This window comes from Lepidochelys kempii, chromosome 26 (assembly GCF_965140285.1).
Source record: "Lepidochelys kempii isolate rLepKem1 chromosome 26, rLepKem1.hap1, whole genome shotgun sequence".
Taxonomy (NCBI): Eukaryota; Metazoa; Chordata; order Testudines; family Cheloniidae; genus Lepidochelys; species Lepidochelys kempii.
The window spans coordinates 5,955,309-5,978,860 of record NC_136405.1 but is presented as its reverse complement, the minus strand read 5'-3'; the positions used below and the strand labels follow the sequence as shown (position 1 = coordinate 5,978,860).

Sequence of the window (23,552 nt, the reverse complement as noted above, 5' to 3'; positions counted from 1 at the left end):
ACTTCAGAGGCACGCTAACCGTGCATGACTCACAACAAAAAGGTCACGGCCTGCCTACAGGGATTTTGGACGAGCAATACTCTTACATCTAATAAAATATCGTGTTAATTACGTCTAGGCTCTAGAATGCATGCTATGACTTTATTTTTTATGTAACCATTTGTTTCCAATACTTCTAGTTGCTACTACTTGACCCTGTGCGTTGTTAAATAAACTTATACTTGATTTCACTATAAACATATCTAAGTGCTACTATGATGATCCGAGGAATGGAAAACTTGTTTTATGAAAGGAGACTCAAGGAGCTTGGCTTGTTTAGCCTAACTAAAAGAAGGCTGAGGGGAGATATGATTGCTCTCTATAAATAGATCAGAGGGATAAATACCGGAGAGGGAGAGAAATTATTTAAGCTCAGTACCAATGTGGACACAAGAACAAATGGATATAAACTGGCCACCAGGAAGTTTAGACTTGAAATTAGACGAAGGTTTCTAACCATCAGAGGAGTGAAGTTTTGGAATAGCCTTCCACGGGAAGCAGTGGGGGCAAAAGATCTATCTGGCTTTAAGATTAAACTCGATAAGTTTATGGAGGAGATGGTATGATGGGATAACATGGTTTTGGTAATTCAATATTCATGGTAAATAGGCCCAATGGCCTGTGATGGGATATTAGATGGGGTGGGATCTGAGTTACCCAGGAAAGAATGTTGTGTAGTATCTGGCTGGTGAATCTTGCCCATATGCTCAGGGTTTAGCTGATTGCCATATTTGGGGTCGGGAAGGAATTTTCCTCCAGGGCAGATTGGAAGAGGCCCTGGAAGTTTTTTGCCTTCCTCTGTAGCATGGGGCACGGGTCACTTGCTGGAGGATTCTCTGCTCCTTGAAGTCTTTAAACCACAATTTGAGGACTTCAATAGCTCAGACATAGGCGAGAGGTTTTTTGCAGGAGTGGTGGGTGAAATTCTGTGGCCTGCGTTGTGCAGGAGGTCAGACTAGATGATCATAATGGTCCCTTCTGACGTAAATATCTATGAATCTATGTTAAGTAGAGTGGTGAGCAGAGGTGAAAGTGGGGCACACTGTTACTTTGGGAGCAGTGGATTGGTGAATACCGTGAGTGTCCATGGAGCAGAGATTGGACACTCAATGGAGAAGCTCGGAGGGCTTGATGGTTGAAATGGGCCCAGAGATAGCCTGCAGAGGGACAGTGGAGCCTGCGTAGGCCGACAGGGGAGGGCTTGTTTTGCCTGTGGAGCCGACCCCCCACCAGGCACAGACAAGGCTTCCTCATGCTAAGGGCAGGTGGCAGCAAGGTGCCTCACGGTCCTGGGTACCCCAGAAAGCGTCACAACAACATTGTGACCAACACAGACAGACACTCAGGACTCTGTTCTTAACAGGGTCTCCATGTAGAAGATGGGTGACTGGCTGGTAAGCCGAGACCTACACGTTAAGATACGTTTTCTCTGTAATGCTTCTGTTCTGAACAAATACTGCTTTGCTTTCTGAAGGCTGGATGGTCACTGGTTAACCCTGCCATTACCCAAGAAAAAGAAGAACGGCAGGTACTGAACTTAAGTCAGACTTGACAACAGTATCACAGTGAACTGCAACTTAAATCCTCAGTCTAGAGGAGGGGACTGAAAGGACCGTGCCCCAAGAGAGGTGATGGCTATAAGCCTGAGACCCTTGAAGAGGCCATGAAGGGGATCAGAGCTGCAGTTACCTCAGCAAGTGTGACAGCCAGCACCAGCTACTTCAGAGGAAGGTACAAAAATCCTTAGTGCACAATTATGGAATAAGCTACGCACAGGGGAAGTATGTTTCTGATCCTCTTTTAAAAAGACAGCAATGACCTACTTAATGCAAACTGTGTATATGCTCGTTATCCGTAGATTTCTAACCGTTTTTTGAATCCTGCTCAATTATATATTGTCATTGGCAGTCAGTTCCACAGGCTAATTGCTAATTATACATTGTATAAAGTAGAGTTTCTTTTTATCTGATTTACATTTATCACTTTTTTCAAATTTCATTGATTCTCTCCCTGTTCTTGTATAATGACGAAGGGTAAACAGGAACGTCCAATCTGCCTTCTCTGTATCATTCATTTTTGAGTCTTTAGCATTTGAGCCAATGAATTAAGGCATGACAGGAAGTCATTTCACCTCATTCTTTGTAAAGGTACATGTTGATCTCTAGCTAATTTCCAAATGGAGATTGTTTTGCAACAACAGGCCTTGGGGAAAGTTCCAGCTTTGCAGCTGTGTATTGAAAAAGTATTTCTCAATACTAAGTCCTGTTGGAGAACAAGAGATTACAAGAAATGGCCAAACCAATCAGAGTTTGACATCATCATTGCTGGACTTTTGGCCATAATTTCCCGCCGCACCCCTTCAATAAATTCAGAAATATCTCGAGCTAGTATTTCCTGGAAAAAGAAAAATGGGAAATAATATGCGAAGATGCCCAACTCGCAAGCGATCCTGCCTCACCTAGTAGAACAAATTTTGCAAATAAACTCAGAAGCTATTTCCAAAATGAAGATGTGCCATGCTGGATCAGACCACTGCACCAGTAAGTCCAATATGCTGACTCTCGCAGCAGTAGATAGCCAGCATTTCGGGGGGCTGGGGGAGGTGTGGAGCAGCTGCTAAATGCACCTCTGCAATCACATCAGAAGGCACAAGGGAGCAACTTCCACTTCTCTTTAGGGCAGGATTTGGACGACGTCACAAAACGTTCAAGACCCGAGTTACATGTCATCAGTGCCACCTCCAGCTACTCAGCCATGCAGCTTTGTAGGGAGCGGGTGTTTGAGGAAGACCCCTCTGCTCAGTGCTCTCACCTTTGCATGTGGTCAGGACTGAGGTTGGCCGTGTTAAGCACACAGATATAGCGCGTTGGGATGCCGCAACCCTGCCGGACGTGATGAGACAACAAGTAAAAATCCACCCTGAGAAGGATAAAGAGAAACACTTTAAAGAGTCAAGTTGACCACCTGTAAACAAGAGAAAAGCCTGTGGCAGTTTCTTAGGTAGGTCTGCTAAAGGGGTTTTACACCTGAAGTTGAGTTTGCTTTATCAAGGTTTCATTCTAAGTTGAAATCACAGCATGACCTCACTGTCTACTCCCTCAGCGTACCCTCCCCATGGGTACACTAGCATCTACACACCAATTATACAGCAACAATGCCTAAGAGCTACATATGTAAGAGGGCCTTTCATTCCCAAACCACTTCAGTCTATATTCATGCCACACGTTCTGTGATGGAGAGCAACCAGTATCGTGGGGAAGTGGATGGGAAATTTTGAGTAAGGACAGAGCAAAACCCCTTCTTATAAAATGCTAGGGGTATGTTTTATGCAGCGTTGGTCTCAGGATATGAGAGAGACAAGGTGGGTGGGGTAATCTCTTATCGGAGAAACTTCTGCTGGTGAGAGAAACAAATCTGAGCTTACAAAGAGCTATTATTCAGGGGTATGTTTAACATACATAGAGAACAGACGGGACCCTCTTTGCAAGGTCTAATGAGAAAGCGCTCCAGAGTAAATGGCATTGTTACATAAGGTATCCTACTGAGGCAGGTAAACGAAGGACTGAATTGAGCTTCTCCGGGTCTGGAAAGTCTAGGTACCAAATTCATTAGACCATCCTCTCTGGCTATGATTGGCAAGCCAGTGCTGAGCCATATTCAACCCTTTGCTCTGGAACTGAAATATGCACTAGGTTTCCACAAGCTAGTAATGCAATGCAACTTGACTCTCCACTTTTATTGGCGGTTACAGAACGGTGATGGGGGGGAATATATGGATGCTGGCAGAGAACAGACTTTTGTGGGTTGCCTGCCACTCACCAATCTCTGCTGGTGACAGTATGGTCAATTACAGTCCCTGGAGCAGGGGTTACAAAGTGCTCAGTGGAAGCAGAGTAGAGATTGGTGCTGATTTTCTTCTGAACCACAAAGAACACCATCTTGGGCTGGTAGTTCTCAAAGGCTTCAAAGCATTGCTGGAGCTGTGGGATCTCGTAGCTGACCACTGTGTTCAGCTGGCTGTCTGACACCCCATCTCTGTAAACTGCTATCTTCTCAGGGAGACAGTGGTTCACCTGAATAAGAAACAAGACAAAGAATGGAAGCTCCTTCACCGGAGGTTTTCCAAAGGAGACTGGATAGCCATTATCTTGGATAGTTTAGAAACAACAAATCCTGCACCTTGGCGGGGGTTAGACTAGATGACCCTAGTGGTCCCTTCTAACCCTATGATTCTAAGAATGGTCTAGGGTAACATGGGTGAATTTGATGTCTTATTGAACCTTCACGCTGTGAAGGAGGCCAAATTATATTTGGAGAGTATGGTCTGAGAGTCCACAAATAGAAGGTTTCAGAGTAACAGCCGTGTTAGTCTGTATTCGCAAAAAGAAAAGGAGTACTTGTGGCACCTTAGAGACTAACCAATTTATTTGAGCATAAGCTTTCGTCAGCTACAGCGAAAGCTTATGCTCAAATAAATTGGTTAGTCTCTAAGGTGCCACAAGTATTCCTTTTCTTTTCACAAATATAAGGTCAAGTACCATTCTTGATCCGTAATGGAGTACCCACTGACATCAAAGGGCAGTTTGCAAAGTTGAGCGTAGGACATGGACCTTTTAGTTAAAGTCACTGCTGTATGCAGCATCACTTGGTGGGAAAGAAGTCAGTAACTTGGAACCTAAATTGCTTGAAAAAATCTGACTCGATGTGTTATTTTGAGCATTAAGAGTTAACACCTAATTTTGAAGAAGTATTTCTCAGGCTGAGACAGTGCTGCATCAGTTTCTATCTGGAAGGTTATAACCCCAGCCATATGGGCTAGAAACGCATTCTTTCCTTGAAGTGAAAGCTTGCATTCTGTGAAACAGAATGGGCCACAAAGACTACACAAATACACTGACACTTCTGGCTTTGACGATTGATCTTTTTCCTTTGGGTTTAAATGCAGACAGTCTGCTTTTGGATACAAATGATGCCAACTTAACTGCTGCCCTGGAAGATGCTGGTTCATCGACTCCCATGTGAAATGAGTTTGCTGGGTCTCATTCCAGTCCCAAGTTGACAAGTATCCACACTCGAAAAGCCACCACCACAATCAACACCTTTCTGGACAGCCTCATCAAAAAGGCTAAAGACTGAACGGGCCATGGAAATTGAATCCCCCTTCTCCCACTAGAAAGGGGTTCGTTCCAGAGCACCATTAAGGCATATTCACAGGACAGTACTGGGAAAAGCTTGCCCGACCACTGCCCATGAAGGACCTGTCCGGTGACTGGACTTCAGTTTCCAGAGCTGTTAATCCGGCACTTTCCACAAGAAAAACTCAAGAGATAAAAATCCTCCATATCTAATTTACATTTTTATAAATAGGACTGATTGCCTTTTAAATTAGTGCTTTTGCAACCCAAAACCCTAAAGCAGACCTAACCGTGCGTATGGGAGCATGGCTTTACTTGCGGACACCCACTGTAGATTAAAGCATATACACGACCTGCTGAAGTGGTGAAATAATCAAGCAGCTACATCATGGTCCTTACACTTTAATACAGAACGTACCATTCCCTTTTTTGCACCGAGGGGATTAATGGTGAGATAAAAGGGCTGAGGTTATTCAGAGACAGGAGAATCTAACTGCTTAAGACAGGTAGCGGTATTGAAAGCGAGAGGAGTCATTGAGCAATCGCCACAGTTGTGCACTAGGCCACATCGAGGTAATTAAGCAAGTCCCTGAGATAAGGAAGGAAGATTATGCATGCTGTGCCAAACAAGGGGCCATTTCACTTTTTAAATTCAAAGTGAGGTCTGCAAAGTCTTTTACTCACTTGCTTAACTTTTATTTGTTCTACTTTTCATTTAGAAAGCCCAATTTAATGTCTTCCACTGATACTATAGTAGTTTTTCAGTCAAAATGAACTCCAGGTTGTGTTGGGAATGTTAACCCTCATGAACACAGGGAGCGACAAACCTAATTTTTCATGCACTGAAGCACAGTGAATAGGTGGATGCCACTTACTGGGTAAGATCCCGTTTTTGGTGCTCTCTTTGGACAGCAATCCAGTACACAGGAATTACCAGACTGAGTCAGACCTAAACCCATCTAATCCAGTATTCTGTCTCTGACAGTGGCCAGCACCAGATGTTTCAGAAAAAGGTGCAAGGTGCACGTTCAGATATGGGACAATCTGCCCCTTACACTGGTCTCTAATAGTTAGAGATCGGCTTAAGCCCTGAAGCACGAGGTTTCATATTCCTTTCAAATTTGTGTGTCATTAAATATAACAACTCTGGATATTCTTGATATCCATAGAACTATCCCATCTTTTAAAATCAATAAAATGGCACCCACAACTCTTCACCCTAGGGTACTGAATAGAGATGGTGCCCGCACTCCTGAGTACACAAAAGGAGATGTATGTTTCAAGCTAGGCACACTTTTCTCTTTGCAGTTTTATCCATTTCTTGTAGTGGTCAGCAAAGAGTCACCCACTACGTTTCCTCACCTCATAAAACTTCTGTAAGGCACCGACCAGGCAAAGCTTCAAACTGTCTGCAATTTCCTGATGAGGCATCTGGAACACAACCCTAGAATACCACTTTGTGACAGCACTCATGGCAGAAGGAGAGAGGTAAATATTACCTACAGAACTCTTGTGAGCCGAAGCCCAAAACAGTTATACAAATCAAAACAAATTCAGCTCCGGCTTTGCATACATCTTTTCTCAGACTGTTTCTAAAAGGATTCAGGCATATGGCAATAGGGGCACCAGATGATCAGAGATAATGCCAGCTGGTCCTTGGCATTGGGAATTGGTGACTGCAAACAAACAAGTTGTTAAACCCCGTTGAAAAGGACAACCAAGGTTAAATCAATATCTCGCCTCTTTTTTAGTAAGGGCAAGGCAGTGCCATAAAGTGACTTTATTGATAAAGAAAAGAGTTTCGCTTCCAGGCAAGTGTTGCAACTTTTCCACCACAAATGCAACTCCCTAGCAGTGCAAGTATAGGAAAACACTCAAGATCTGAAGGCTTTTCATCTGTGTCTGACAATATGCAGTTTAATCACAGACACCACTTTTTCCTCCAGCAAGAGACTGTCAAAAGCATGGAAGAGTAAGACAAGCTTCCCAGAGAGTCTCCCAGTTTGCTATTGGCCAGGTCTTATTGTGTGCTTAGTTGACCAACACTTCAGAAAGCAGAGGGGAATACACCAGTTGAAAATTGATCAAAACAGCAGCTACCCTACTTGAGAACTATGCAGGATCTTCACTGTGACAGAGTAATCTGGAACGCTCCATTAAAGAACAGATCCATCTGTCTCCCTCTACAGTCCATGGCATGTGTCAGATTCTCTACAAACACTGGCTGCAGTGTGAGGCGCGCACATCAGCCAAACACTGAGCTGCTTAGAGGTCCAAGTTTTACAGGCATGTAAAGGGGTAGAACCTACTCTAATGTAGAAACAACTTACTGATTGGTGCTTGCAACGAAGCCAACCACAGAGCGCATTCCCCTGCTGGGATCGTGGTACACATCCATGCCAATCACCATCAGCTGTTTCTGGAAAGGAGAAAGGAAGCCCAGTGCAGTGGGGAACTGAGAGTCACAGGCAGAACTCACCATTTCACTGGAAACTATATCTGAACTTTTTCTAAAGAGCAAAAAAGCAGAGCTGAATTAAATGCCAGGAGGGAGTTCCACCCTCGGGCTCAAGTCCTGCAGTGGTTATAAAATCCCTGGAATTAATCAAAAGTACTAGTTACCACCAGAGAGCTAACCAGACAGTTCATTTTATCTATCCTTCATCGGTACTGTGGTATACAACACCCTCCCTGCCATGATGTAGGGAAGTGCTATTATCCCCATTTTACAGACGGATAATGGAGGCACAGAGAGAATAAGTGCCCATGCAAGAGGTCTGTGGCAGAGCTGGGAATTAAACCCAAGCCTCCTGAGCCCCAGGCTAGCATGGCTGATGGCCTGTAAGAGACAGGTTAAGTACATTCCCCTGTGAAAGAGGGAAGAAGGGGGATACATTTCAGAGAGCCCGAATACCCCTTTTACACTATGAACTATTCTTCCTCTATCTGATCTAGGATGAATTAATATTTGTGCATGCACATGCCATGCACGCGTGTGGGGGAAAGGAATAAAAGGCCACAGAGAAGTCACAGATGAGAGCCCTGCACCTACAGGTAGGTCATTCAGTGTGCTGAAGCCTCCCTCGATGGAAATAACTTTTGCATGGCTTACCAATGGGATGTTCACTCCCCAGAGTTCCCCACCTAGCTTGCAATTAATCTGCAGCAGAATTTTCTGTGCTATGCTCCTTAGTTTGTTTGGCTGGGTCATGATGGTTCGAGCATTGATGACCTGCAGCAATGGGAAATATTAAAAATCAGTTAACTCCCGCTAAGTTTTTAAGACTGCAAAAGCAGGGTCTACTTTTTTCCGCCCCAGACTGTATTCCTACTATAAAAGTCTATCATAAATTTAACAGATTATACTTGCATATTGCAAGGCATCCAACTATACAACTTTAATGGCTGTTAAGTTTTTCCATTAGTATTCTATTTCTTTGCTTTTTCTCAAATCTTTTAACAAAGTAGTAAAAGAAAGACTTTGCATTTGTTAAAGCCCGTGTAACCAAGTTCTGGTCCCTGGATCTGCAAGTGTAATTCTCATTAAGTCAAGAGTTTTGAATGTTCATCTGAGGGCAGAATTTAGCCTTCACTTAACAAAAGTCTCATACGCAGTGAACACAAAAACTGATACCCATCCAGCCCTTTACCCCCACTTCATCCAAAGCTGGCAAGTATTTTTAAGGATGCTTACACCCTCGACGAGCATTTATGTCGCTCTCCACCCATCGGAAAAGAAAAGAGGTTTCCCCAAACGGAATCATGTTTGCATTACATCCTTCAGCAAACTAAACTGTCTTTCTAGCAACTTTCACTTTTTTTTTTTTTTAATTTTTTTATTAAACACACACTGTATGTGCTGGCTGTTGTATCTGCACTATCTTCCTCTTCTGAATGGAATCCAAGCTCCTCAACGGTTGCCATAGGTCTTACATTCACAACAGCTAGAGAAACTCCTTTTGCTCAATTGGCAGGGGTCTGAGGTTTTGGAACAGGGGGATTGGAGTTCTATCCTTGCTGTTCCGCTGGCAGAGATGTGAAACACATGAAGCCCCAGCGAGCCACAGATACTTACAGAGATAACCATGCAACAGTTCTTTAAGACTAGACACTATAGTCACAAGCAAGGCAAGAGTCCACAACACACTGAATGTGACTAATTACAAGATTAAATACAACCTATTGTTATTCTACTACAGACAACATGATGACCAAGATGAAGTTCCAGCCACAGGAGGCCTTTTTCTAAGCATGCCAACTTCGCTATACTGGACTTAATTTAGAGGTAAACAGTAAATTACATGGCTGTTTACTGTATACTTAAGGGTTAGGTTAAATGGTCATAATTTTGTGTTACTGTAGGGTTTTGTTTATATAGCCAGATGAGCCTGCCTGCTCCACTGCTTCTATGGGTGCACTGGCTCCAGAGAGAAATGTGATGGGAAGCTTCAAATGCAGATGAGGGTGAAATGGACAGGATTTTGTGGTCTGCCAGGCAAGAGCTGTGTGCATGGAATCCCTGTCTCCACCACGTCTAACCCCCGCCCCGAGAAGTTATAATACCACAGTGACCTGACTCACCTGAGAGGTTACTGGAGACTGCACACAGCACAGCTTTTTAATGGCTCCGTACAAGTCATCTCTGGTCCCGGCGATGATACATACGACCACCTGCATCTTACCCTTCAAGAGACAAATGCAGAGTCAAGCTTTCGCACCACAAATGTTGCTGGATGCTCACAGACTTTGCTCTGCCTTTGCAATGGAATGAATGCAGCACCCCCCCCCCCCTTGCAGCACTGTGATGAAGGGAAGGAACACACAACCCTGGGACATTGGTGCCCACTGTCTAATAAAGCAGCAGCCAAGAGCAGTATCGCAGCTATTTGTCAGAGAGCGAGCCAAATCCTCGCCAAGAGCCTGTTACTGGAGTTACGCCAATACTCTTAAGAACAGATTTGGTATGATTAGCACCTTCACAGTAACAACTGTGCACCTCATTAGTTGTCAGGTCTCCCCAGCTCCCTCCACCCCCTTGTTTATACATAAGGCTTGGAGATGGACTGGATTTGGGAGCACAGGCCTTCAGTAACACCACCATGAACTGTGCAACCCCAGTGTTCCTTTCTAGTATCAAAGCCCTTCACTTATGGGCTCACATCCAACCTCCATGACATGAACTACAGCAATTAAAGCAAACCTCGTGCCTCGTTTAACTGAGATAACAAGCACCAAGGCATTCATAGCTGCATGTTGTGAAAGATCCCATGGCACAGAAGTCATTACTGCGGAGGGTTGGGAAACAATTGTTCCACAAATAACTAACATAAACAGGCCAAGACCTTATCACCATAACAGTGCAAAGGAACATTACAAGTACATCTGTATTAGATCCCAGGAACAGAATGTGGGCAGGTAGCAAAGTCTCTCTCAAGACCTTTGCTGATCAGTCGCTTATCTTCAAGCATCGCAATCAACATGCAGCTCTTTATAGTTAATATATTAATTCAAGATAAGCTTTTGATAGCCTGCAGTTGAAGAGTAGAGCAACACCATATGCAAGTCCCATAGAAACAGTCCACAAAGGGTAGACTGTGTCTAATGTGGATAAGTAGGTCTCTTCCCCATGCACAGGGCCTTCAAAGCACTGCAGAGCTTTCCAGCTCCCATGATTTGTATTTAGGGCATACCAGAGTCCGATACTCTTGTGATGCTGTAGGATTGAAATATGACCATTTACATCCTTGATATTGCCACTGTTATTTGATTGCAACAAATCTTGTGCAAAGTATGTCATGTAAGGTGTCAATGGAAAAGTTACGATTGGCTAAATAACATTATCCTGCTTAAATCCACGTATCATCATTTTATCTCAAATGTGGGTGTTACCCCAGGAATAAACACAAGGTACTTTACATCCAGTCTAGCCAGCCCATTGTGAATGGGCTATTCAAGCTTGATGGCCCATTAAGGGCATTTCATGCTAACAATGGGCCATAGAAGAAACTCATTTTGCCCAGACAACTCTTTCTGTGGATGGAGGGTGTTAGAGATTGAGCAGGAGGACCCAGAGGTGGATTGAGTAAACGGGCTTCTTTACTGTGGTACTTGTTCTTTTGGATCCAATTGTCGAGTAAGTGCTGAATTAGTTACAACACACTCTTTCTATCTAAATACCTACATGTACTACAACACCCCCGAAATCCTTACTGAGTAATAGGAAGGCCCAGACAATGAATATTAAAAGCTATACGCTGAATATAATTATCCCGACCCCGATTACTGTTTACAGCATTAAGCATATTCTACAGACAATTTTACCTTGAAGATACACTTCTTTGCAATAATTGCAGCCACAAATTCCCTAGATCAGCAGTTCACAGGGAAGGGAAGAAGGGGCCATGACCCCCAGCTCATTTACGTAGCTGGCAAAGGAAGAGAGGGGGGAGATAACACCTCTTTGCACAAAGGGGATCCTTGGAGCAACCACATTCCTTATGCAGCTGCAACGCTTATCAATCCTTACCAAATAGAAGGGAAGGGAGAGGGGTAGCGCTTTATCAAGCGCAAAAAACAGTGCCTCTACTCCCGAATACCATGTCAGCACACCAGCGGTTTCCCAGGTCTCTACTTAACCCTTACATATCCCAATAGAAGAATGCTTCAGGCTCCAAGGAGCCAATGGCTGCCTCAGTGCGTCAAAGCGTGAAAGGACATGTGATATGCTCATGTGACCCTAGACTCCATCTTAAGGCAGTGACTTTGCACAAACAGAGGTTGCGAGCTGTGTCTGAACCAGTCAATTTCCAGGCACATGGCAAAGGGTATAAAAGACCCCTGAGATGACTCCATTTTGTCTCTTTCCTGCCCTGATTCTCTGGACTGTGGATTTACAACTAAAAAGGAGCATTCTGAACTATGGGCTGAGGACCTTCCAATCTTTTGGAAGCTACTGGAGAGATTTTACAAGCCAGCCATCTGTACCATCACTGCTACAAACCCAATATATGGACTTCGCAATTATTGTATGTATATGATCTATTAACCATTAACAACTCCTCTTTTTTCTTTTATTAATAAACCTTTAGATTTTAGTTACTAAAGGACTGGCAGCAGCATGATTATTGGGTAAGATCTGAGTTACATATTTATCTGGCTATATGGCTGATCTCTTGGAATTAGAAGGACACCATATGTGATGAAACTGGTTTTCAATAACCACACAGAGTCCATGGGTCTCTGGTGAAATAAGGGCTGGAATGCCTAAGGAGACTGCATTTTTGACTCCTGGTTAACCAGCGTGGTGAGACAGAAGTTTACTTTTGTTACTGGCTTGGTGTAATCTAATGATAGAATAACCACCAGTTTGGGGTGAGTCCACCCTATTTTTCAGCAGTTTGTTCTGAAACTGGCATTCTAAGCTTTGACCCACTGAGGCACAACGACAACCCTCCAGGGCAGAAATGAGACACACGGCAAAGTGCAGCTTCTTCCCACCTCAAGGCAGGACCAGGCATACTGTAGCCATAATCGCTCCGCGTGGCTTACATAGCACTTAGCAGATGTCAAGCCAGCAGTCAATGCTTTTCCAGAGCCCTCCCTACAGACTCCAGTGGAAATGTGGTGCACGCACAAGAAACACAGGGAAACTACCCTATGTGCACATGACTGCCCATGGATGATGATACTTTAAAGGATCCTCCCAAATGGACAGACTCAAATACATTTCTCATATGTGCAATCCGAGTGCCCCAGTGTCCTAGAGGTACGAGAATGCCAACTGAACAGCTCTCTAAAAAGGATTACCCAAACCCCATTCACTCTGTCCCTTCCTCCCCATTACCTCAGTGCCCAAGATGGATTTGATAGTCCTGGCATAGGTCTCTATTCGATCATCTTTCAATTCCACCCAGGCAGGCTGGTTTAACTGCATGCCAATCGGGCCAGAGACCTTCTCCAGCATGCTGACCAACTCTCGTGCTTGGTCCACAGCCCGTTTTGGATAAAACAATGCCCAGTAATGCATGGGAATCTAGGAGCAGAACCAGACAGCCAACATCACCATCAAATAGCCTGTATAAGTGAAGGTGGTGGTGATTTCCCCAGAGGATCTTAAAACACTTTATCAAACCATTAATAAAGCCTCACTACCCACCCACCAAAATAGATATATTTCTGTTTTACAGATGAGGAAACCAAGGCACAGAGAAATTAAGTGGCGTGCCCAAAGTCAAAGAACTAATCAAAGGAAGAGCTGGGAAAAGGACACAGAAGACTCAACTATTAGACACTTCTTTCCTTCATATCCCACCAAATTTGAGGTAAGACAGCCAGAAAGCAGACAAAATGTGCATTTGCACTGCAGAGTCAGCTTCCAAAGGCCCTGCTCCTTGCTCTCCTGAAGCATAGACTCACTGCGTACTTCAATCTACACAAGTTTGGGAGGAGAAAATTTTAAAAAATTGCATTAAGTGATAAAGAGAGGATCCTGATTTCTAGTTCCAGATGGAGCACGTCCAAACAGCTTTCTCCTAACTACACTCTCCAATGAGCATGAGCATTCTGAGGAAAGACTTTTCCTACTAACACCTTGGAAAGACAACCAATCGCTGGTGTTAACAAATCTAGTGCTTTGGAAAAATCCAACTCCATGTCCAGTAGGGACTGAAACTAGGGTGACCAGACAGCAAGTGTGAAAAATTGGGACGGGGTAGGCGGGTTATAGGAGCCTGTATAAGAAAAAGCCCCAAATATCGGGACTGTCCCTATAAAATTGGGACATCTGGTCACCCTAACTGAAACAGTCTGGGCAGCACCAATGCTGCTTGTGGCCTTCCCAATTTAGAAATCAAAGGGACACTTTCAAAAAACCTGGCTTAACAGGCTACTCCACCGTATTCCTGGTATTGGGAAGCAACCTCTTTGTCTGCGAAGGAATTTACCGTAGAGATGGCGGCTTCTCTTGTTATCTCTTTGGTCCAGTTTAAGTCCTCAGAAGTCATAAAAGAGCTGGTCCTCAGGTTTATTCTTTCCATGGGGAGAACGCGCCCTTGCGTCTGAAGAGAAGAAAACAAGAGCCATGCGCAACCGTTGTTCACACACATAGTGCAGACATCAGGAAACGCTGCTGAAGGCCCCTCTGCCCTTCTAGTATGAGTACTTCATGTGATCTCACTTCATGTAGTGCAACATACCACTGCCAAATACATCAACATGGGAAGTAAAGGAGACTTTCTTCCTACTGGTCTTCCAATGAAGACTACGTAAATAGCGTCAATTGAACTGCGTATTGTGAGATGATGTCTAAGCTGTGTCTTAACACTGAAGAAGAATTTTTTTAGCTTGTTTTAAAATTTTTTTTTAAACAGTCAAGAGTATAGCCATGGGGAAGAAAAATCCAGACTATTAATATCAAAGCTTGATTAACAGAGTTAAGGTTGAAACTAATTGCATAGAAATCAGGAAAGCCAGAGTTAAAGGTTTTTCGTTTTGTTTTTACACTCTGGCCCTTGTGTGTAAGCATTCTGAGGGGATCTCTCGTTCCACCATCACTTAAACGCACTGTGTGTTACTAAAGAAAGGGGACAGTAAGAGGTGCAGTTTGGTTTTCAGCTATATGCAAAGTTGATGGAGAACAGGATCCAGTAAAAGTCAATGAATTGACAAAGCACTTGAGTATCACGTATGGAATAATCCAGCACTAGCAGGGAGTGACACCTACAAGGGTCTTTTCCATCTCTGTCTAGGAGTCAATGGGAGGACATAGAACGTGCTGGGTTTTTAATTCACTGACAAGAGAGTCATCACTTTAGATAAGCTATTACCAACAGGAGAGTGGGTTTATGTGTGTGTTGGGGGGAGAGGGGGGTGTGGGGAGAAAACCTGGATTTGTGCTAGAAATGGCCCACCTTGATTATCATACACATTGTAAGGAGAGTGATCACTTTACATAAGCTATTACCAGCAGGAGAGTGGGGTGAGGGCAGAGAAAACCTTTTGTAGTGATAAACACCCATTTTTTCATGGTTTGCGTGTATAAAAACGTCTTCTGTACTTTCCACAGTATGCATCCGATGAAGTGAGCTGTAGCTCACGAAAGCTTATGCTCAAATAAATTGGTTAGTCTCTAAGGTTCCACAAGTCCTCCTTTTCCCTTTTGACATTCTATAGTTAGCTAATTGGCAGATTTCCAGTGGTTGCACCAGGAAGCCAGACAATTGTTTGTTTTGGGCATAGGAGATGGCAGTGTGGTGACCAAATGCCATATTGTCCTCTTGGCAGTGTGGTACACGTGTACAAGAGGATATGCCACATCCCCACCATTCAAAACCTGCTTCTGGTCTTGTTCTCTATGGAGTTCACACATGCTCTTACTAAGTCACTATTACAGATGGATAAGATCTGCAGGGTTTGCACTGAAGAGGAAGAAAGATATTACATAGTCTTACAGCATTAGGATGCAGGAACTAACCACTTCCCTTAAAGAATCCCAACGGGTGACAATACTCTGCATTTCAATAGTACCTCTCAGAGTGCTTATAAAAGCATGGTATCAAACACATTAAACCCCCTCACCCTTATGAAGTATTATCACCATTTTATAGATGGGAAAACTGAGACAGCAAGGTTAAGTGACTCATCCCAGGCCATAGCAAGCCAGTGGCAGAATCTGTAATAGAATGGAAGAGCCCTGTTATCCAGTCCCTTGCTCCAAGCACTAGACAATACTCATGTACGATGGGAAATACCTTATACACGTCCTTGTCCAAACATAGTCCCCACCGTGACATTTCCTTGCTGGCAGCTTCATTCTCCTCAATCCTGTGCAGGAGATTACTCAGGGATGCGTGGTGCTGCTTGGGACTCAGATTAATCTGATGGGTTAGGTCCTAGAGAGGATGGGTGAGGGGACAAAAGAAGTCACCTTGGAGAATGTCCCTACCCTGAGGTGGAAGCGTCTCGATACCGGGCCTCGTGCAGGCAACCATTTTCAGGGTGAGGTCACATTATTCCGCTGGCACAAGGGAACCCAGCTGCAGGTCCATAAGCCATCAAACACGCAGCAGCGCGCTGTAGAAGCACGGACAAGGCGGACAGGGGTATAACAAAGCTGTGTGCTTATGAATAAGTCACACGCTACGAGGATCAGAGTGTGGCAAAGTGCAAGTTTTGGTCCAGTTGTTCCCAGGTAACCCCTTACAGCAAAGGTGGAAGGACAGTGATACTGAATCCCATTTATCTGGAGCCACGTTACACTTCATCTGGAGGATTTGCTTAGATGTTTATAATAGCGTTACCAAGCACCTAGGTGCCTTACGTTTATAGGCAATTATTAGACATTGCAAGCTCCTCTGACTTCCATCCCACGTTCTCGCTCTTGTACAGCTCAACCCCCGCCCCCCAAGTCTTCTAGCGAACCCATACCCACTCCCCAGCTCCATAACAACTCCCATCTCCCCCGTTGAAATAAACCCATAATCCTGCAAAGGCCTGACCAAACACTGAGCCCTAAGATCTCTAAATTTGGGCTACGGCAGAACACTAGAGGGAGACTAGGTTTGAAAAGACCAAGCCAATGGCTGTGCAGAGTTTAATCTTCAGAACTGCCCATGCAGACAACCCAGTGCACTGTATCTCCTATGACAGGAAAGAGAGCAGGGTGGATAGAAATCAATATGAATGTTATTACATTAGAGGTGCTTAGAGTAATTAGATCCAGTACAAATTGGCTTCTAGACCCACTTTGATAAACCACCAACTGGGTGCTAGTTTGCAAGTCTTGGGAGAGGGAGAAGAGGACATAAGCAACGAGAAATGTCTGCTTGTGGCGGCTGACGACCTGCCCTGCTGCAGCAAAGCTCCAACCTTCATGGCTCTGAAGTCCTTCTTCATCTTCTCAGGGATCCCGGTCATGTAGGAGAGCTCTGGCAGCAGCAGAATCTCACCCCTCTGAAGCTGAAGGGAAAGGGGAGCCAGTACACATTAACATACACATACTGCCTAGTTGGTTGCTCCCAGCCATATCGTGCACAAGAAAAATACTACCAGCCCTGGCTACTGCTGGGGTAAGCAAAAAAGGGGGAGCTGGTACTGCCGGAAAAAGAGAGAGAGAATGGAATCAAGTGTCTCCCAGGTTTAGTTCCCAGGAACCGTAAGGGACTATTTCTGCCACTGCTGATATCCCAGTTGCCTTCGATGGGGCTCAGAAGACTGCATGTGGAGCAGAGTTTGGACATACTCTGCCTGCCCTCATTGGTTCCTTCCCAACTAACAGCAGGTCAGTGAACACTCTGAGGCTTAGGACTTTGTAGAGCCGCAAAACAATTCACTTCCAACTATAATAAGGGCATACATCAAGCAGAACCAACCCTTGACACCAGAAGAGTTAAAAGAAGCCACAGAACAATTGCAGAAGGAGACCTGGATGGCTGAGAGGACTGGTAATGAGATATAATTTTCAGTACAGTGAGTGAAGCTGCCTTATCAAATAACTGTTTGTGTGGTTTGATGGGAGGACTTGGGTGGGGTAGTCTTTGCCTAAGGGGCCACCACATTCAGCACTAACTTGCCTCAGCAGAGAGGTCAAAGACTGAATAGGACACGGGATTGAACTCCTCTGACTCCTAGAAGTGGTCCCCTCTATGGCAGGATTGTGGCACATGGGCATGAAAGGGAGGCCACTGCCTGTGAGTAGACCCCTTCATAATCCAAGGCTGCCAGCCTATCACTGGGAATCTGGGGCTGAAATTCCACTACTAGGACTTTCCGGCTGCAAAAACAACTCACCTTCCCTTGGGAAGTCTGCCTTTCATTGGGTCTGTGAATCAGCAGCGGCTGGTCCAGCTCCCTGACTGTTATACCATAATTTTTGCTGGAAAAGGAGTTGGGGAACAATTTTAAAGAAGCACTTTCTTGGTACCAGAACAACAAGCTCAGCTCCCAGACTGCAGAAGAGGCTCTGTCATAACAGAGCTAGAGATGAAAACTGAAGGGTCAGACTACATCTTCATTAAAAGTTAAAGTAAGGCGACGCTCCAGAATGGCACACAAACTGGGGCTTGCTGTTCAATGTTGCCTACCAATCAGATTCTTTCTTCCCACAACACCACCCTCCGTTGTGGCAAATACAGAAGCGTCTACCTGTAATAGTCTATGAAGGTGATCTCCTTCCCATCAGACATGGTGAAACTGTCCTTCGGAGTCTTGTTCCAGTCAATGTCATCAACACGGTAAGTGTGATTATTATAGCGGGTAATGACGATATTGCCAATTAGCTGCTTGGTGCACTCATCCTGAAAGTTCTCTGCGCTCTGCTGGTAGATTGCATGCCTTTGTGGAGAAGGATGGGTAAAAGCTCTCAGATTTCAACCACCTCCTTATACAAGGAAGAACCACTACAATAATATTCTCTAGGCCATGGATGATTTGCCCTAACAAGACAGCGTGGGGGAAGCTTGCACTACCTGTGCTGTTTAACTGCTCTGTAATGAAACAGAAGATGCACAGTAACAGTGCTTAAACTCCCAACTCAATTGCACTTGACTGAAACTAACCTTGTGAGAGGTTCAGAGGACAATGCTAGGTGATCATCTCACTCCCCCTTTCAGAGAACTACTCCCAAAGGCATACTTACTGAAACAGCAGTTCTTTGCATGCACCACCATTGTTTTCTGAGACCACTAGATGTTTAATTCTGATTTCTCTTCTCTTACTCACATTACATCCAGGACAGAATCATTCCGGATAACCTTGTGGGAGACATCTGCCAACAGGAAGAGACCTCCATCCGTCCTCCGGATACTGGCTGAGTAACCTGGCCATATCTGCAACCTTTGGAAAAACAGATTGCATGCAAATCAGCATGCTCATCCAAAAAAGTCATAGGGAACTTCGGCATATGAACTAAGAGCTGTTCTACCGATGTACAGTGAACACAAGGCAAGCATGGCACAGGGAATACATTTAACCTAGCCAGCAGCTAGAATTTCAGCTAAAATCTCTGAACTGCATACAAAAAAATAAGCAGGTTTTTTCAGGTAACAATGACTAGATAGGAACCTCAGCATTCAGAAAACATATGTGACAAAGGCCTTGCTGTAAAGGTCTGAGTTTCTAGACCTGAGGTGCTCAAATACAATGGTGATAAGCCTACCAATACAATAATAACGCAAGTGTGGAGCCTGGTTAGGTTTGTTTGGAAGGACTGAACCTGGGACTTCAGGATCCAAAAGCATAAGCTCAGAGGCAGTAGCAGACTCAAACCTCTGTAAGTGGTTTAGCCACTAGTCAGGGACAGGACAGATACTGTTATCCTGGGTTACTCACACTGAATGAGGATGGAGATTAATGAAGGATTTTTCATGACATGACCGCCGTGGGACGTGCCTTTTGCTCACAAGAAGCCATGAAGGTGGGAAACAGAATGTGAGCCAACCACCACCCTATCCACTTTGTTTGTTGTCTTCCTTTTGCCTGGACAGACTGTAAACTTACGGGCACGGACTATATCTGCCTCTAAACCTGTACAACATCCAGAACACCATCACAATAGGGCCCCAGTCCAGACTGACGCCTCTGTGTACTACCGCAGTGCGAACAATAATCTGTGAATGGTTCAGGAGCTAGTAGCTGAGAGATCCCCTCATTTTGTCCAGTCCCATATGTTCTCCTGGGACATTTCCAAAGTCAGTTCCTGGAGTTCCCCTCCCCCCAGGTCAGTTGGGAGGGTGTTCTCAATCAATAGTCCTCACCTACAGAACCCATTTCTGCCAGCAGCCCTTGACCTCTGCAAATCAGGCCTTTAGAATGTTTAACATTTGCACACATCCTGCAGCTTGTTAGACTAACTTACTGAAGGGACAGGCTCTTCTCACTCTTATTCACTCTAAGCATTGAAAGGTGCATGGGTACCATGGCAATAGGAGACAAATAACAGTACTAACCTATACTGCTGCAGCATTGTAGGACTGGTGGGATCGTAGAAATTTCTCCCAACAAGTTTCATATCTAAAATCCTCATCACCCTAGAATAGAAAACTAGGATAATTACAGGATTCTGGGGATGGGGATAGATAAATGTAGCCAATAAAACTGCACTGCATAGCTTTTACCCTTAGGAAGACACCATAGAACAGTCATTAAGGGTCTCATCCTGTGAGGTGCTTAGTATCCTCAACACACAATGGAGTCAATATGAATGGAGAAAACTCCATTTTGCAGGATTGGGCTCCTATGTGCATTAAAAAGAAAAAAGTAATGGACCGTCTGCCAAGGAAAAGGCATATGTATGCGCCCTTTTGCTTTGAGGCAAGACACCTGAAGCAGGTTTTGGCTTGGTTTTTAAATTTTTTCTCCTTGCCTATTCTTTTACCTTCATATATTAGGAATGTCACCTCCCCTGTTTTTGTTGAAGGACTAAAGAACTGGAGAGGGAGCCTTCTAAGACCTCAGTTGAGGGCATGGAGGAAAGGGGTGTTGCTGAATCTTTCAAAACAATTCTTTTCTCCCACAAGTTTGTCAGTGTTCGAGTTAAATTGGTGTAAACAACAACAAAAACATTTAAAACAGAGAATAAAAATCAAGTCTCTCTTGCTCTCCATTGCTCAGGTTCTGGTCTCTTGGTTCCTGGAGTATCATAATCCTATGAGTTCTCTAGTTAACCACAGAATTTTCCAGTAAGGACATTGCAGACAAGGCCTGAGTTTCCAATATAAAAAGTTTTCTGGGAAAAAAAAACAAACAAAAAATCCTCCAGGCCTTTATCAGAAAGCAAGCAAATGTTTCTTCCCAATAACGCCCCAAAACACATTGCCCCTCCCTTTGCAGGTCCCCTTTTAGAATACCTTATGTATGAAGAAACTAACCTTTTAAGTTATTGTATTCATTTGGTTAACCATTATCAGATTAATCTGTACATTTGTGTTTCTACCTCCACCTGAGATTACTCAAACTGAAATAATTTCAAAATCTAATCAACATTTCACCAACAAACTACTGTTCACTTTTGCATCTCTCTCAACCAGGGCAATGAAAACAGATTAGCTGGCTTCACTTTCAGATTCTCATGCACTAGCCCAATGGGGCAATGTCTGTGTTACAAACACACTGGAGGGGAAAGGTTTAAAATTTTAAATCCAAAACAATGGCTTAATTGACATTTTTTGTAAGCATTCATGAGAGCATTTTAGTCATTAGGCTTTACAGCTTTCCTGCCCCCTGCCTCCAAAAAAAAAATTTCTTAAATTAACATAAATTACCAATGCCCATTTTACTCATTTTAAGGAGATTGGAAAACTCAAAGAAAATTGGAGAATACAAATAGAACCTCCTGAAAAACAAAAAACAAACAAACCAACCATGTGCAACTTCAACATGGAAGAAAAAAATAAAGTAATTGGACAAAAACAGATTCATTCAGTTTCTCTGAAGAACCAAAATATGGTTCCTGGTGCTTCTCTCCCATCACTCATCCCCTGTGTGCAAGGAAATAAAATGGTTGTCCCTGGGTTTAACAGTTAATTTCTCCAGCCCTCCATTGGTTTTGATCTTGCATCCAGTGAAGTCAGTGACATAACTTTCATTCATGACCATAGCGCAGGATTAGGATTAGAGAAATCTTGCCAAATAAAGAACTGAGTGTTCCTTAAAACAAAGCAAAAAAAGGAGAAGAGCAAAAGAAAAAAAAAATTGCTCACAGGTTCAATCTGCCTAAATGAACTATAAACACCATGCCAAGGAAATGGGACTCTAGTGAGTGAAACAGCACAATACAAAAAAAATAGATGTTCTAAGACAAGACAAACAAGACTCTCCTTGATTGTTTGAGACAGGACTGAAACTTCTGATGTCCCAGACTACACATACAAAGTATTGTTTGAATCCTTGCAAGAGATTCTGGCATTCATAATCAGAAGGCAAGGCAGATGGTTAGTCTGAGATCAGTGCTTAAATAGCTGATGAGGTCACTGAACGTGGTTCAGAATAAGCAGATAGATTTTAGATTAGGATGCAGGTGTCTGCAAAAATTACCCTGTAGTAATAGGGTGTTGGTATATGGGTAGTAGGTTCCTTCCTCAGTTCCTTATCTAGCTTTGGAAGATTCAAACTTCTTCTCCTTATGTTTTTTGAAGAACTCCCTCTCCCTTTATACTCCACACCACAATCCCCCCTACACCCCCCTACCACCACCACCTCGCTTTTCTCAGGCATCAACCTTCAGACCAGGAATGAAGCACTGTACAGCCTGAGGCAAACATCATCCCTTCAGTCTGTCAGATGTGCAACCGTTTAGAAGCTTGAGCGAATCCCAAAAGCAAGAGACTGAATAAAGGCAACCCAAGTCTCCAGTAAAGCATAGCCATTACACGCCTGGGATGTCCTGTCAAATGGCTGGTAGCCTTGCATTTAAGTCAATGGTTAAGCATCATGCCAAGTCACCAGCCTCAACTTTTCCCTTACCTCCTGAAGACCACATTGTAAAACGGAATGCACAGGTCCGAGCTGGGCTCTAGGATTTTGGTCATCTGAAGCTTTATGGTGATGTCAGCTCCATCTGTCTTTCTCTGACATATCAGATCAACAGTCTAGTACAGAGACGAAGACATCTTAGCAGCAGCAAGAAGTGAAATTACTCAGACCATTAACTAGAAAACCCCTTTGGAGCCACCTTGTAGCTGAGATTTTGCTACAGCAGGTCCTTCCTGCTATCCAAATGGATTAATCTCTGCATCACCAAGGAGCATCCAGTGTCTTCCAAGCAAGAGTGGCTCCATGCAAGATAATCCTCACTAGGAGGGGAAACTTTTTTGGGGAGATGCAAGTATCTGGTCTCGGCACATCGCTCCACCTGAAGTGCTGTTGGCAAAATCACTGCTCCCTTCTCCTGCTTCCAGCTCCTGAGATAGATGAAGATGCTGAACCAGATATTTGTTCTGACCCAGTAGACTCGTAGCGATATGTTTTGTGATACAGTCTTGAAACTTCCAAGACTTAGTTATATTGGCAAATCTCTGTGCGCGCTGCCTGCTGGTGAATGACAGTTTTGTGCTCCTGAAAGATAAGTACTGCAGACAGGTGCTGTGCAAAATTCCCAGATGTAACCGCTGAAGTACACCAATTTGGACATGTAAATTCCTTGTCTATTCTAGTCCTGGGTCCCCCAAACTGCCAATTGTGCAGCAATTCTGCTAAGTGGAGTCAGAATGGTACCAAAGCCATGATCCCTTGCCACACACTCCAGGCTCTCTTCTTTATCTCTACTTGTTAGAGAGGCAAATTATTCCCTTTTCTAGTTCCTGAAGTGTATGGGGAATGCGTGCTTTTCTTTACTTGTGAGAGTGGGGGAAAGCCATTTAAAACATCTGAAATCACCAGCTGTTT

General features: G+C 44.0%; 1 protein-coding gene across 1 annotated transcript in view; it reads right to left on the bottom strand.

Annotated features, from left to right (window-relative positions):
* PIWIL2 (piwi like RNA-mediated gene silencing 2) overlaps window positions 1-23,552 on the bottom strand; it is a 35,192-nt gene that overhangs the window by 4,563 nt on the left and 7,077 nt on the right. The window contains 15 exon segments of the mRNA XM_073325008.2: window positions 2,851-2,958; window positions 3,859-4,112; window positions 6,537-6,642; window positions 7,505-7,593; window positions 8,287-8,406; window positions 9,756-9,857; window positions 13,018-13,206; window positions 14,117-14,230; window positions 15,923-16,063; window positions 17,040-17,129; window positions 17,961-18,045; window positions 18,315-18,503; window positions 18,891-19,004; window positions 20,117-20,197; window positions 22,632-22,756. Of these exon segments, the coding sequence (XP_073181109.2) occupies window positions 2,851-2,958; window positions 3,859-4,112; window positions 6,537-6,642; window positions 7,505-7,593; window positions 8,287-8,406; window positions 9,756-9,857; window positions 13,018-13,206; window positions 14,117-14,230; window positions 15,923-16,063; window positions 17,040-17,129; window positions 17,961-18,045; window positions 18,315-18,503; window positions 18,891-19,004; window positions 20,117-20,197; window positions 22,632-22,756 (1,907 nt within the window).